Below are 16,890 nucleotides of genomic sequence, written 5' to 3' on the forward strand. Positions count from 1 at the left end.
AGGGAATTTTTTTTTTGCCAGACAAAAGACTATATATACACACACACACACACACACACACAGAGTATAAGTTTTAAACAAACAATTTAATACTGTACACAGCAATGATGATTGTGAAGCTTGGTTGAGGTGGTGGAGTCAGAGAGTGGGATATTTCCCAGGGGATGCCTTACTGCTAAATGATGAACTAGCACTCAGCTGAGCCCTCAAGGGTTAACACATTCTTATTGATGTAGCCTCACACTCTACAAGGCAGCATGAATGGAGGGAGGGGAGACCGCGTGGCAGAGAGAGACAGAGACATACACCATGTATGTGTGTGAGAAAGAGAGAGACAGACACAGACCGTGTGTGTGTGTGTGAGTATGTGAGACACACACACACACCATGTGTGTGAGAGATAGATGCACATTGCCCCTTTAAGTACGCTGACCCCACGCTAAGTAAACTGCCTTTTTAAGTATATCAGCAAGTTGAGACAGCAGCTGCTGCCAGCAAGCTCCCTCCATCCTGAGCTCTGGCGTGTTCCCGCCTGCTCTGTGGAGAAGGGGTACAGGAGTGCGGGACAGGAGCTGGGGGAGAGGGACACCCTGACATTAGCACTTCTCTTCCCCCCCTTCTGCACAGCAAGCAGGAGGCTCCCGGGAGCAGCTCCAAGGCAGAGGGCAGGAGCAGCAGAGGGCAGTGGGGGGAGGGACAGCCGAACTGCCTGGCAATTGATAGCCTGATGGGCGGCTGCCGCACAGGGAACTTAGGGTAGCTGATAGTGGGGCTACTGGTCCACCCTGGTTCAAGCTTGCACCAGCTCCGACGGGCTGCTCTTTCTGCAAGCAGCAGACAAAGCAGGCGGCTGCCAAACATTATAAGGGAGCATTGTGCAACTTTAAATGAGCATGTTCTCTAATAGATCAGCAACGTAACAATGAAACAATGTTAACCGCAACGACGTTAAGTGAGGGGTTACTGTACTGAAATATAAGAACATGTCAAGTGAATGCATTTGTTATTAAAGCAGGTGACATTAATCCTAGGGCAGTGATTTATTTCTGTTATATTAAATGACTGAGGTAGAATTCATTATTTCGCCTGATGGGCATTGGTGCCACAGTGGCAAATGTTGACTAGACCAGTGCAGTCTTTTTGAAACGGTTTGGTTTACAGACCTTCAATACATCAAAGCAGCTAATCTAGAAAAGTAGTTTTTTAAAAGAATAATATCTATATTTATGAATAAACTGATTTCAAATTGGCTGAATATTTGTGGTTGGCTTTTAAAATACCTATCAGTGAACAGCAGTCTGTCTGGAATGATTTATATTAAAAATACTATATTATAAGCTTTTTGCAGCAGGAACTGAATTTTGGTCTGTGTTTGTGGTGCCTAACACAATGGGGGCCTGGCCCCTGCCTGGGGCTCCTCGTTGCTACCACTATTACTACTACTAAATTACTACTACTATCAGTAATCATTAATTATATAGCACCTTCAATAATAATGCTATCACTTTACACTTCTATAACACCTTCCATCCAAGGATCTCAAAAGTGTCTAACGAACTCACCACGCACCCTCCTTACAGATGGGGAAAACTCTAAAGGACTTGTCAGGTGAGTCAGAAGCACAGCAGGGAACTCATGAATAGTAAAATGGGTCCCTAGTGTTTTCTTTCTGGTTTAGATTCCCTTCTTAGAATATCATTAAACTAATCCAAATCCCTCAGAAACATCCAGGAAACCAAAGAAGGCTAACTGCTCCTCTTTATGCTCATCTGGGTACATTTTTCTCTTCGTACACAAGTAGGCCTTATTTGTTTCTATATTTTTCAGTTTTCATCTGTACCATAAATATCACTCTTGGTTCTATTTTGAGTAACTCTGAATTATCCCCCCATGTTGTTTTGTTTGAAATTTGCTATTTCTGAAATGACAGACAGAAAGCCAAAAGAAGCAAAGAAAGAAAGTTGTCATGTGTTGACAGCTTATTAACTCTGAGCTGCTTGACATCATTTTGAGAGCAGGGATTAGGTGGTGGGCTTCAGTGGTTTATGGGCATGGCATGCGTAAAAGTGAAATGACGAGAGTGGACATACAATGCCAATACAGATGTTGGTGCATTTTACAAGAGGATAACATTTGATTTTTCTAGGCTGAAATCCCTCTTATCCTATAATGAATAATATTATAGGATAGCAGGTTTGTTAAATACTGTTACCTTTAAAACCTACCCTAAAAATGCACAGTAAGAAACTACTCTTTACAGGCACAAATGTAAAATGTATGTTATGCGCTGAATGCTCCAAATGAACGGGGTAAGCAGGACTTACCTTGTCTCCCCCTTTCCACAGGTCTGCAAAGTGCACACCCCTCGCAGATCCCGCTCAGGCCAACGTCCCAGCATGCCCTCTACTGGTGATGTCCCACCCACCACTGAAGAGACTGCCTAGAGGGGTACAATGCAAGTCTTGTTTCGTTTTTTTTTGTTTTTTACAGTATTGCACTTTTTTGTAAAGTTTTCTGTTAATTTTATTCTCTGTAAACAATACAATTATGAAAAAGAAAACTTTACAGAAAGGTGCAAAATTTGGGGTGGGGATGGGGAGAAGGAGGGATTTGTCTTACCCCTATCGGCAGGTTCCTCAGTGGTGGGTGAGATGAGACCAACAGAGGGCATGCTGGGGTGCCACACCGAGCCACAGAAGGCAATCCGGGGTTGTTCTGCACTTTGCAGGCCTGCTGAAAGAGAAAGAGCCATGTTTAAATTACTAAAACGCTGAGTGTCTACTTTACTGTTTGAGACATTCAGCACATAAAAAGGCCATTACTTACTGTAACTGGAGGTTCTTTGAGATGTATGGTCCCTATCTGGATTCCACTGGGGATTATGCATGCACACAGTGCCTTTGGATTCAGAGAATTTGAAAGTAGCGTCTGTTGGCCTGCGCATGCACCTTGACTTGCCTTGTACTTCTGTCAGAGGCAATAAAGGGCGGGGTGGACCAACCACATCTCCAGTTCCTTCTCTACCGCAAATTTGACAAATACGCAGCAGAAGGGAAGGAGGGTGGGACTGGAATACAGATAGGGACCATGCATCTCAAAAAACCTCCAGTTACAGGTAAGTAACCTCCTCTTCTTTGAGTGATGGTCCCTCTTGTATTGCCGAGGGTGATTAACAAGCAGTACCTAAGATGGAGGAGGGAGCGACGATGAGGATGGAATGGTCATGTGGAGAACTGCCATGCCAAAGGAGGCATCTGACGCTGAGTCCTGTACAGAACTCCATGTGGCTCTACGTATGTCTATGAGCGGCACATCCTGAAGGGAGGCTGTGGTTCAAACCTGAGCTATCGTGGCCCGCACCCCTGTGGTGGGGAGGCTGGCCTGTCAGCTGGTAGCAGAGTTTAATGCAATCCAAAATCCATTTGGAGATTCTTTGGGTGGAGATGACATGTCTGCTGAGTCTCGCTGGCACTGCAACAAACAGTCTAGGGGACTTCCTGATTGATTTAGTGCTTTGCAGGTAGAAGGTCAGAGCTTGTTGGACGTTGCGGGAGTGGAGTCAACGTTCTTCTGCAGATGTGTGTGGTTCCGGGAAGAAAATAGGTAAGTGAATGGATTGATTAATGTGTAACCTGGAGACCACCTTTGGTAAAAATTTTGGGTGTAGACATAGAAAGACTTTATCATTGTGGAAAACTTTGAAAGGTGGGTCTGCCCTCATAGCTCCGAGTTCGCTGTCCTTTCTTGTGGAAGTGATAGCAACAAGGAAAGAAAAGACATGGAGCACGATGCTAATGGGGCTCAAAGGGAAGCTTTGTTAGCACAGAGAGAATTAGATTCAGGTCCCATTGCGTTGCGATCGCTTGAATGGGTGGGAAGGTTCCGATGAGCCCTTTCCAAAATCTAGTGATTAGTGGATATGTAAAGACGGAGTACCCTTCCGCTGGAGGTTGGAATGCACTAATTAGCGCCTGGTCAACTGTCAAAGAGCTGAAGATGAGACCTGATCACTTTAATGAATGTCTAGGATGAGGACAATCTCTGCCAATTCTGGTAAAACTCCTTTTTGTTAAACCAAGATGAGAAACATCTCCACTTGGCTTGGTAACATTACTGAGTGGAGTCCTTCCCGCTGCTGGAGAGAATGTTTTGCACAGTTGAAGAGCACATCCATTCTAAAGCAGATGCCCATCCAAATACCATGATCTGTGGTGGAGCGCATGTGGACTGGGATGCCTGAACTCGCCATTGAACTGGGTCAGCAGATCGGGGAAGTTGAAGATGGGAATTGGTGGGCAGGAAGACACGTGGAGGAGATTGGGAAACTAGAATTGTCTGGGCCTGCATGATGATCAGAATGATTGTCACTCTGTCTTGTCGGATTATGTGAAGCACTCAAGGCAGGAGCGGTAATGGAGGGAGGACATAGCTGAGTTGGTCTGAACAGGAGAGCAGGAGAGTGTTGCCCTAGAAGTGGTGGTTGAGGGCTCCCCTGGCGCGGTATGTGGTGCACTGGCTGTTCTCCCATAGGTCTCCAGTTGGGGACCCCAATTGGCAAAGATATTGTGTACTACTAAGTCGTGAAGCCCCACTCGTGGTCGATTGCAAAATGTCTGCTGAGTGAGTCTGTGAGTACATTCTGTGTCCCCAGAAGATAGGCTGTGGACAAGAGGATCTGGTGATTGATGCACCTGTTCCAGAGATTGACTGCCTCATTCCCCTGTTTCTTGATATAGAAAACAGTGGCGTTGTCTGACATGATGAGAACATGATGGGAGTGAATGAATGGAAGGAAAGATTTGCATGCCTTTCTTACAGCTCGGAGTCCTGAAATATTTATGTGCATCCTGGATTCTCTGGGAGTCCATATTCCGTGTGTCATGTGATCATCCATGTGGGCTCCTCAGCCCACCAGGGAAGTATCATGATTATCATCTTGTCTGGGGAGGAGGGAAGAAAGGAAATCCACATGGATACATGATGTGGGTCTGACCATCATTGGATGGATGAATTTACCTTGTCAGGGACTGTCAGCATGAAGTCCATGGAGTGACGGGTTTGGTGAGTAAATGGGCCCATATCTGAAGGTAGCAGAGGTGAAGTCACCTGAAGGGGGTCATGTAGGCACATAAAGCCATGTGACGAAAGGAGGGAGGGACAGCCAAGTCCTGGCCGGTACATAAGGATTGCTCATGATGTGAGTTACGATGTCATTCATTGTCTGAAACCTGTACCTGGGCAAGTAAAGTTGTGCTATCACTGGATTTATGGTAGCACAGATGAAGTGCAGAGACTGCATGGGATCAACGATCGATTTCTTGAAGTTGACACTGATTCCCAGGGAAGAAAGGAGGCTAACGAGATAACTGGCTCTGTGGATGAAGGGAAAGCAGTGGACATGTTGTTCCTTGACTTTAGCAAAGCTTTTGACACAGTCTCCCACAGTATTCTTGACAGCAAGTTAAAGAAGCATGGGCTGGATGAATGGACTAGAAGGTGGATAGAAAGCTGGCTTGATTGTCGGGCTCAAAGGGTAGTGATCAATGGCTCCGTATCTAGTTGGCAGCCGGTATCAAGTGGAGTGCCCCAAGGGTTGGTCCTCGGGCCGGTTTTGTTCAAAATCTTCATTAATGATCTGGAGGATGGCATGGACTGCACCCTCAGCAAGTTTGCAGATGACACTAAACTGGGAAGAGAGGTAGATACGCTGGAGGGTAGGGATAGGATACAGAGGGACCTAGACAAATTAGAGGATTGGGCCAAAAGAAATCTGATGAGGTTCAACAAAGACAAGTGCAGAGTCCTGCACTTAGGACGGAAGAATCCAATGCACCGCTACAGACTAGGGACCGAATGGCTCGGCAGCAGTTCTGCAGAAAAGGACCTAGGGGTTACAGTGGACGAGAAGCTGGATATGAGTCAACAGTGTGCCCTTGTTGCCAAGAAGGCTAACGGAATTTTGGGCTGTATAAGTAGGAGCATTGCCAGCAGGTCAAGGCACATGATCATTCCCCTCTGTTCGACATTGGTGAGGCCTCATCTGGAGTACTGTGTCCAGTTTTGGGCCCCACACTACAAGAAGGATGTGGAAAAATTGGAAAACGTCCAGCGGAGGGCAACAAAAACGATTTGGGGATTGGAACACATGATTTATGAGGAGAGGCTGAGGAAACTGGGATTGTTTAGTCTGCGGAAGAGAAGAATGAGGGGGGATTTGATAGTTGCTTTCAACTACCTGAAAGGGGGTTCCAAAGAGGATGGATCTAGACTGTTCTCAGTGGTAGCAGATGACAGAACAAGGAGTAATGGTCTCAAGTTGCAGTGGGGGAGGTATAGGTTGGATATTAGGAAAAAAATTTTCACTAGGAGGGTGGTGAAGCACTGGAATGTGTTACCTAGGGAGGTGGTGGAATCTCCTTCCTTAGAAGTTTTTAAGGTCAGGCTTGACAAAGCCCTGGCTGGGATGATTTAGTTGGGGATTGGTTCTGCTTTGAGCAGGGTGTTGGACTAGATGACCTCCTGAGGTCCCTTCCAACCCTGATATTCTATGATTCTAAGTAACAGAGGCTGATGTGTGGGTTTCTTGCCTGGAGCTGGTGGCTAGGAGCCAATCGTTGAGATACGGAAACACAAGGAGTCCATAATGCCTGACGTGGTCCGCTACAATGGAAAATACTTTGATCAAGTCTCTGGGAGCAGTAGCTATCCTGAAGGGGAGCACCTTGTAATGAAAATTCGTCACTGCCATATGAACCTTGAATTTGTAGATGAAATGACTGAGGTGCCAAAGATCAAGGACTGGGCTCCACCCACCTTTCTTTTTGGGTATCAGAAAGTAAGTTGAGTAGAATCCCATTCTCTGATATTTTGGAGGAATGTATTATATTGCTCCCCTTTGTAACAAGGAGTTAAAATCTTGGACAAGAATACTGTCGTGAGAGCAGTCCCCAAGGGTGATGGGGAGGGGAGTTTTGGAGGAGGGAATGTGACAAACTCTATCATCTAGCCACAGTGAATGATGTCAATACCCATCTGTCTGTTATCACACTCTAAGCATAGAAAAATGACCCCCAAAGGGAGTAGGAAGGTCATGAGGCAGTAGACACAGTGGTCAGCGGCTCCTGGGCTCACATCAAAAATACCCCTTGGCTGGAGATTGAGTCTGGGATGTTGAAGCCTGATAGGGATGCCATGGAAGGCAAGACCTCTCTGTGTCTTTTGACATTTCCCTGGGGCTCATTAGCTCTCTGTGGGTAGAACTGAGGAGACCTGAAGCACTGGGTGGATGATGGACAGTGGAATTTTCATTTCAGGGCAGGAGTATAGATGCCCAACGAGTGAAGAGTAGCCTTGGAGTCCTTTAGTGTATGTAGTTATTCATCTGTCTTCTGGTTAAAAAGATGGGATTTGTCAAAAGGGAGGTTCTCAATGGTATTCTGGAACTCCCTAGGAAAACCAGAAGAATGGAGACAAGACTATCTATGCATGACTATTGCTGTAGCCATGGCCCTGGAGGAGGAATATGCTGCATCTACTGTACATTGGAGAGCAGTTCTGGCCATGAGCTTCCCTCCATCAACAAGTGCCTGAAAATGAGCACGATCTCGTTGTGGAAGGCTATCAGAAAATTCCTCGAATTTACTGTAATTTAGGAAGTCCTATTTGGCTAATAATTTGTGATTCTGAATTGTAGGCTAGAAGATGAAAAAGTTTATGTTCTAGAAGATCTATACACTTCCCTTCCTTATCAGCAGGTGTGGATCGAAGATGTTGCTGTTTGGCCCTTTCTGCAGCAGCCTGGGCTACTAGGGAATTTGGAGGTGGATGGGACAAAAGAAATTCAGATCCTTCGGCCAGAACATAATAGCCATGCATGTGGCAGGGGTGTACTACACTATTCTGGAAGGCTCCAGTCTAGCTTAGTTAATTGGTAATGCTATTCTTGCCAGCCCCAAGGTGTGAAGGACATCCAGAAGCTTGTGCTGGAAGTCTTGGATTTCTTCTAAAGGAATCTGGAGTTTCACCATGACTCTCTATAACAGCTCCTGGAATTGCCTGAAGTCATCCAGTGGGGAAGTGGATGATGTAGCAACCACTTTGTCTGGGGAGGAGGAAGGGAATCTTGCCGGTTCCAGTGGAACTGCTGGGACCAGGCTAAAAGGTTCTTTCTCCACCACTGGATCCATATGCCTGCTGGAAGGATACCTCAAGGGGAAGGCAGTTGACAGTTCCTTCGCAGATCAGGCGGGTTTTGAGGGGCCGCATTGTGCACAGGGTCTCCAATATGCCCAATAGGTCAGATCCAAAAGAGATTGTGGGGGTCCCAAGGCGTGGTACCAGTGGCTCTGTGGTAGCTGAGGTGGTAGTTGTTGCTGGAGATGTGGTGGTCTCTGCGATGGTGCATAAGGGTGGTATGATAAAGGTGGTTCTTCTCTCAGTTCCGACTCATCTGAAAAGGAGACAGCGCACTCTGGCTTTAATGGTGGTACTGTCGGAGCCAGTGGAAGAGTGTAGAGCATCAGTGCAGAGGGTGAGGGACCTTGTATCAGAGACACATTCCTTGCATGGGACAGAATCTCTCTAGCAGTAGAGGGACTCGATGGAGGGGGTAACTCCAGGTCTGGCAAGGAAAAGATGTCCCGAGACGCAGCCATGGCTCCAGATATCCCTGGAGTGAGAGGCATTGGTCCTGGCACTGGGATCACTCCTGGTACAGGACGGTCCCGCGTCTTGAGGGGTGCCGGAGATGGCAGTACCAACGGATTGGCACCTAAAACTGCTGAGTCCTATTGTTTATGGGTCTTTTTCCTGTGCCTGTGAAACTTAGAACATACTCAGTCCCCTTGGGCTGAGCTGGGGAAAGGAGTGTCAATCTTCTTTGATTTAGAGAAATACTTAGTCCCATGCTTACAGGAGGGCTTCCTTACCTCCTAACCAAGCCCCATCACAGGGGCAGTTCTGCTGGCACCAGAGTCAGATGTAGTAGCAGGAGGCATGCTCCTTGCTGAACCAGGCCAATGTATGGGGGGTGTTCCCTGGCCTGGGTCCAAGTGTGGTCTCATGGCGAGCTCCACAAGATGCTTCTAGAGGCAAAGTGCCCAGACTTCTCGGGTACAGCTGGGGAAGGACTGGCAAATACTGTACCTGGTCATGATTTGAGCTTCTCCCAGGCAGTAGAGGCAGCGTTGGTGGTTGTTTCTGACCAAAAAGGATTGCAGGCAGAAGGCACAAAGTTTAAAGCCTGGAGTCCTGGGCATAGTCCGGTACCCATATGTGGGGGTGAAAACCTCAAAGCCTATCTAAAAACGAGTGCTAAAAGTATTAACTATTAAAACTAAGAGAAAATAAGCCTGGTAAAACTACTAAAAAACTAATTAAAGCTATTTACAACTATCTTTTCAGAAGTGTGTCAGAGACGAGGACCCTGGAAGTTCTGATCCAGACCATGCATCACTGAAAAGGAACTGGTTGGTCTGGTCTGCCCTTCATCACCTCAAACGGAAGCACAAGGTGAGCCATGATGCATGTGTGGACCAACAGACACTACTTTCAAATTCTCCAACTCTGGACCCATGGTGCGCAGGCATAATTCTTCAGTGGAATACAATAGGGACCATCACTCAAAGAAGAACTAATGCTGTATGGCACTGGCGTGCAACCTGCAACCCATTGAAGAGTTTCTGAATAAAAAAGATGTTGCCATCTTTAACTGCACCAAAGCTTCAAGGCTGAGTAACTTCATTTTTTGAGACTAAAAGCAAGATTTAAAGCTATCAAAGACAGGCGCACACACTAAGTTCACAGTATTACCTTCCAAAATGGATACATTATATCTATACAAAGCCCTAAACAAATTTGCTCTTTTGAATGCTAATATCCTGGAAAGTTGCTGATATTAGCATTCAAAAGAGTTATCAAGTGAATGATATTTGAAGAGATTTCTTACTGGAAACTATTAGTTTTAAAGGATGAAATCTCTTCCCATTCCCTGCTTATCCCTCCTCTAGAAGCCATTTCCCTTTTCAGTTGCTTGCTGCTCCTCTCCTGTTTCCTGCTTCAAACAGCTGCAGATCAGTGAGAAGCAGAAGTGAAATCCACTCCTTGCTACACAGCTGAGACACACAATTGAATACAGCATCAGCTGGTGGCATAGCAGAGCAGAGCAAAACTGAGCCTTATTTTCATCCAACCACAGCAGCCTCTGTCTTCAGGCTGCAGCTGGCTTGGCCCTTTTAGCGAGGCAGCACACTTCAGCCAATCATGAGCCAGGAACACGGAATACAAGAGGAAGGGAAGAAGTAAGAATTGAGGGGGAAGATTTTTAAGAATTGAGGAAGAGGAGGAGGCAGGGCAGAGACAGGAAAACAGAGGAGGAGGAAAGAAATAATAATACAAAAAGGGGAGAACAAAAAGTAAGGAAAGAAAAAATAGTGTGAATGAAGCAAAGTGGCAAATGGAAAGAAATAAAATAAAATAAAGAAATAGAACAAAGAGAAAGCAAGCTCTTCAGTTAGGAAAATATAGTTTATTTATTTGCGTTTAATATAAATGGATTTCTGTGAGAACACACACAGACACAAAACTCATGCAACTGTATGAAAAATATGTATTTATATTAACTGTGTCCTTCAAGCTCCTGGCATGTTACCAAAGTGGCCATTGGTACCACAGAGGCTGTGCCCCACTGCTGCAAGGATGATTTTGAAGCAGATCTCTTTTGAGCAAGAAAGGGGAAAAATTATTACCAAACTCATTTACCTTAATTTCTATCAAGTTAGAAGCACTCACAATGATTTTATTTGCTTCTATATTAGCGCTCAAGGAAAATAACTTCTCTGCTTTAGGCAGATTGAATAGAAACCAAAATATCTAAGATCCCTAAAAGGCACTCTCTTTCCTTGAGGCTAGATTTCATGGATATCAAGGCCAGTTTTTAACTTAGTAAGCCTGAAGATAGTTCATACTTACAGCTACACCCCTTCCCCCGGAAGTTTGCCTCCCAAAATCGGCAAAGGCTGGTGTGAAGTCTGGTCCTCGAGGCAATATCCGAGGGTCCAGAGTTCGAATTGGCAATTTTGGCTGATTAATCTGCATGGTGGAACAACAACAACAAGAAGAAGAGTCTGTTAAACTTTTGTGATGTGGTTATTACAAACAAGTGTAATCTGTAGACAGTCCTCTGCCAATGTTCAATTAGTTATAAGCAGGGTTACAACATACATTTGTTATTTTAGCAAACGGTAAGTTTAATGTTTTCTATTAATTTCCAGAGTTACACAAAAAATTGTATTTCATTTGTGTCATGCCTTACACCAATGGCTGTTATATAAATACACAACAAGGACAATGAGAACTCTGGAAAATTTGTCAGGGTTTGACATGACTTATAGAGAATAAAAAAATGGCTAAGTAGGGCTACTATTTGAGAAATACATTTGATGGTCATGGTTAAGGATCACTAAACTGTCATCTGATATGAAACAAATATCCTTAGTTTTAACAAGGCAAATGGCTGACCAAGCAAAGCAACCCTGAAAGATGATGACCAGGTGAGGTCACAGAAAACTGAAAGGGCAGTAGGATAAAGCCTTTCCTGATGGCATAGCTGGGTTTTACAGCATTGCCAGTCCTGGAAGTTTAAAGTGGAAATGTTCACCTAATAGGAAATCACAAATACTCTGATTTGTGCTTGAATCTTAGGGGCCCAAATCTGTTCTGTCAAGTATGTGTAAATCTGCAGGAGTCAACAGATTTACATGGCCGTAACTGAGGTGAGACTCCCTATGACTAGCTCTTTTAAAATAATAATGAATAACTTTCCTTCAAGAGATACAAAGAGATAGTGAGAAGACTCATTATGTAATGACATTTGGCCAACTCCATGTCACCATTTTTATGTGCTAGCATCAACCAATCAATATAATCTCACAGTGAAGCACATTTTTAAAAAATCGAGTCCGCACTGATGGTCAGTTCATGTTCATTAATTGATCACACCCAAACCCAGTGGTTTTCAAACTGTGGGTAGCAACCCAGTACTGGGTCGCAGAATGGAAGGCACTGGGTCGTGGCGGCTCTGGTCAGCACTGCCGACCGGGCTGTTAAAAGTCCCATCGGCAGTGCTGCATGGCTAAGGAAGGCCAGTCCCTAACTGTTCTTACACCACGCTGTGCCCTGGAAGCAGCCAGCAGCAGGCCATGGGACTCCGCATACTGCCCCCGCCCCAAGGACCGGCTCCGCACTCCCATTGGCTGGTTCCTGGGGGGAGGCGGTGCCTGTGTGTGAGACCCATGTGGAGTCCCTTGCACGCCTCCCCCTAGGAGCCACACCTGCTTATGGCTACTTCTGGGATGCAGAGCGGTCACAGTGCCAGGAGAGGCAGGAAGCCTGCCTTAGCACCCCCACTTCGCCACTGACCGGGAGCCGCCTGAGGTAAGCCAACCCCAACCCTAACCCCAACCCATGCCCCAATCCCCAGCTGCAGCCCTGAGCCCCCCAAAACCTGGAGCCCCTTCCTGCACCCCAAACCCCTCATCCCTGGCCCTACCCCAGAGCCTACACCCCCAGCCCAGAGCCCTGACCCCCTCCCGCACTCCAACCCCCTGCCCCAGCCCTGAGCTTGGCCCAAACCCAGAGCCCCTTTCCACCCAACCCCTCATCCCTGACCCCACCCTAGAGCCTGCACCCCCAGCCCAGAGCTCTGACACCCTCCTGAACCCAACCCCCTACCCCAGCCCTGAGCCCCGTTCCGCACCCCAAACCCCTCATCGCCAGCTCTGTTGGGTTGCGGGCATCAACAATTTTTTTCAACTGGGTTGCCAGAAAAAAAGTTTGAAAATCACAGCCCAAGCTTGTGTTATTTTATAATATGTGGCTTTAACCAAATACCGTCCCATTCCCTTGCTGACAAAACATATGCCAAAAAGCTCACCAAATACTCTAGTTTGCATTAGAATCCATAGTCATTAATATGAATAGAATCCTGATGCTTACTGAATATGCAACAGAACCAGGAACCTGGATGAGCTGTTAGCATTGAGAAATTCTGATTCTTGGCATTTAAAAGTTAAACCCCCTCTTTCTCATCCCATTCCCTTTCAGTCAAATGATTCTTAGTGTCTTCACCTCTTTATTACAGAATTTGCACACACCTGTTTTATTGGGTCTCCTCTCACCTTGTCGAGGACCACATCACTAATGGGAGGCAGCCCTTCCGGTTTCTGTATACAGGCAGGCATGAACTGGAAATCCAGCAGGAACTCCCTATCGTACTGCTTCTTCCCTTCAGGATCCATGGGCTTCCACTGTTCTGTAATGATAGAAGATGGCTAAGGTTCATAGGCAACACAAAGAGCTTTGCTCCTGGAGAGTACACTTTAGATAAACCTGGAAGAAGGTATCTTTGGCTAAAATTGTTTTTTTAATTTTCACTTAGAAATAAACAAGTTCAATTGTCAGAGCATAAGCAATGGGGAACATACAGCACAGTCCAGGAGGAGTCACATAAAGTACTAATGTCACCAACTTTCACCCATGACTAGATGCTAGAGACAATAAAAATCCAGGATAGAGCTCTAAAGTAAATAGATTCAGGAACGGAGGAGCAAAATCAGAGAGTTTTTGAAAACAGGGCAACAAAATGCTTTGACTTCTGAGCACTCTATGCTGGGAGTAGAACAGAGTTCAAGTGCAGCTTGAAAATGTGAAAGTTTTTTGCTTTACAATGTCAATGTTCAAGGTAAGACAAATGGCAGAACCTTGAGGGACAAGCACAACTGCAGCTGCGCAGTCTACAGAAAATTAGCATCTGAGGATCTGGAGCCATGATTTTCTCTGCTGGCAGCAGTGTTTAAAATTAGAAAAGAAAAAAAACCCTCGTTATCTACCTCTCATAACTGTTGTTCTTCAAGATGTGTTGTTCATGTCCATTCCAAGTAGGTATGTGCGCACCGTGTGCACAGTTGCTGGAAGGTTTTCCCCAGCGCTACCCGTCGGATCGGTTTAGGCACCCCCTGGAGTCATACCTTCATGGCACTGCATATGGGGCCCTGCCAACCCGCCACCTCTTCAATTCCTTCTTGCCGGTTCACTCCAACAGAGGGATAGGCTGGGGGGGGTCTAGAAATGGACATGAGCAACACATCTCAAAGAACAACAGTTATGAGAGGTTTCAGAGTAGCAGCCGTGTTAGTCTGTATTCACAAAAAGATAAGGAGGACTTGTGGCACCTTAGAGACTAACAAATGTATGTGAGCATAAGCTTTCGTGAGCTACAGCTCACTTCATCGGATGCATTCAGTGGAAAAAATGCACTGAATGCATCCGATGAAGTGAGCTGTAGCTCACGAAAGCTTATGTTCAAATAAATTTGTTAGTCTCTAAGGTGTCACAAGTACTCCTTTTCTTTTAACGGTTATGAGAGGTAGGTAACTGGTTTTTCTTCAAGTGCTTGTTCATGTCGATTCCAATTAGGTGACTACCAAGCAGTACCTTTGAAGTGGGGTCGGAATTCACTGACTCACCGACTGAAGCTCCGCTCTGCCAAATGCTGCATTGTCCCTGGAATGCTGCGTAATGGCATAGTGAGACATAAAGGTGTGGACTGATGACCATGTCGTGGCCCTGCAGATCTCCTGGATCGAGACCTGTGCAAGGACTGCCGCCGAGGAATGTGCCGTCAGTGAGGGGGCAAGTATCTTTGTCAAATCATAACATGCCCAGATACAGGACAGTGACCCACGATGAAATTCTTTGGGAAGACACCAGGAGGCCCTTCATCCTATCTGCTACTGCGACAAAAAGCTGGTTCGATTTTCAAAATGGCTTTGTCCATTCAATATAAAAGCCCACCGAACATCCAGGGAATGGACTTTTTGTTCCCGGCTATTAGTGTGTGGCTTAGGGTAAAAAACTGGGAGAAAAATGTCCTGATTGGCATGAAACTGAGATGATCTTTGGAAGAAAGGCTGAATGAAGCCGAAACAGTACCTTGTTCTTATATAAGATAGTGTAAGGAGGTTTGGATGTTAGGGCCTTAAGCTTGGATACCCTCCTAGATGAGGTTATTGCCACCAGAAATCCCACCTTCCTTGACAGGTAGAGTAGTGAGCATGTTGCTAGGGGTTCGTAGGGGGCCCCATTAGTTTAGAAAGCACCAGGTTGAGTTCCCATGTAGGAATCAGTTGTTGTACTTGCAGGTATAACCTGTCAAGTCCTTTAAGAAAACAGCCGGCCATTGGGTTAGCGAAGACTGTTTGGCTGGCAACCCCTGGGTGAAACACCGAAATGGCAGCCAGGTGAACCTTTATTGACGACACCGACAGTCCTTGCTACTTTAAGTGTAGCAGACAGTCCAAGATGAAGGGTACTGATGACTTCATCGTAGAAATATGATTCCATAAGGACCAAATTGAGAATCTCTTTCACTTGGCCAAGTAGGTGGCCCTTGTGGATGGTTTCCTACTGCCAAGGGCCCAAAATATGTCAGCTCTAGTGGATTTAACCATGAAGCCTCCATGCCGTGAGGTGGATAGATTTGAGACTGGGACGCCGGAGACGGCTGTGGTCCTGGATGATCAGGCCCGGAACTAGGGGCAGGATGATCGGGGTGTCCACTGACAGTTCCAGGAGAGTGGTATACCAGTGCTGACAGGGTCAGGTTGACGCTATCAATATCACCAAGGCTCCTTCCTTTCTGCCCTTGAGCAGGACCTTGTGGGCAAGTAGAATAGGCGGAAATTCGTAGAACAGGTGGTCCTTCCAAGGAAGGAGGAATGCGTCTGCAAACGAGCCCGGGCTGTAATTCAGAAAGGAGCAGAACTGCTAACAACTATCTTAACTATTCACAGATTAAGAGACCACTAGGGGATCACTCAAGCCACGAACAAGAGAAGAGAACGCTCCAACGACTGTCACTGGAGGTAAGAAGGAACTGAACAGGTGGCGGGTCGGCAGGACTGTACATGCAGCGCCATGAAGGAGCAACTCCAGGGGCACCTGAACCATCCCGACAGGTACCGCTAAGGGAAAAACCTTCCGGCGACTGTGCATGCAGCATGCACACACCTACTTGGAATTGACATGAGCAAGCACTTGAAGAAAACATCTACTAGCTCAACAGCCAGGTTGATTAATCAGGCTCATAAATGGGGAAACACATTTTTATCTGAAGAAAAACATATGAGATTCTTTTTTGTGTGTTTTACTGAGACTGAACTGCATTGCTCTGTTTCCTACCTAATCCATCAGTCTATTCTATTAAACTTTTCTTCCTATGTCTTTCTGCTCTTTCCTCATTTAATTCCTTTGAACCTTGAGTTCAGATTCTCTACATTATAACATCATCTGCACCCCTATGACCACAAAGAGAAACTTGTTCCAAACAACAAGCTTTTCGTTGAGAAAGAAAATATACCACATACAAAGGATTATAATACCTAGACCTTTTACAGTGTTTTTCACCCACAGATCTTAAAGTGTTTTTATCACTATGCCCATTTTACATATGGGAAAAACAGGGCCAGTGCCAGTTCAGCGGACGAGAAATCCAAATCCAGCAGCCTATCCACTGGACCACACTGCTTCCCCACTTGTATGTGGATAAATATTGAAAATAACAAAAATAATAATTACATACACACAACTTTTTCTCTTGGAAGTTTGCTAAAAAGAAATTATAGTGTGAAAAATAAGCAGCTAGTAAATGTCAGAGACAGCCTTCTTACATATAGAGCAAACCAAGGCCAAATGGAGAATTCTTCCTAAAATCTACTAGAAGGAAAAGCTGTATAGCTTTGAAAAGATCTAACAACTGAGGATTATTGTGCAAACTAGTCAAGATCACCTTGCAGAATAAAAATGAAGGGCTCTTTGCTTTCAAAAGGGATTCAC

General features: G+C 45.6%; 1 protein-coding gene across 21 annotated transcripts in view; it reads right to left on the minus strand.

The window, feature by feature from the left end:
• Positions 1-16,890, minus strand: part of LOC142000734 (eukaryotic translation initiation factor 4 gamma 3-like) — a 235,551-nt gene that overhangs the window by 107,825 nt on the left and 110,836 nt on the right. For 6 of the 21 annotated variants that reach the window (XM_074975246.1, XM_074975231.1, XM_074975225.1 and 3 more), the window contains 3 exons: positions 13,152-13,309; positions 10,969-11,088; positions 2,620-2,733 (listed from right to left, as the gene is read on the minus strand). In XM_074975246.1, coding sequence (XP_074831347.1) covers positions 2,620-2,733; positions 10,969-11,088; positions 13,152-13,309 — 392 coding nt within the window. The remainder of the gene's footprint in view (positions 1-2,619; positions 2,734-10,968; positions 11,089-13,151; positions 13,310-16,890) is intronic. The other 15 variants (XM_074975238.1, XM_074975240.1, XM_074975245.1 and 12 more) reach the window with 5 other exon arrangements.

This window comes from Natator depressus, chromosome 18 (genome assembly GCF_965152275.1).
Source record: "Natator depressus isolate rNatDep1 chromosome 18, rNatDep2.hap1, whole genome shotgun sequence".
NCBI classification, from domain to species: Eukaryota; Metazoa; Chordata; order Testudines; family Cheloniidae; genus Natator; species Natator depressus.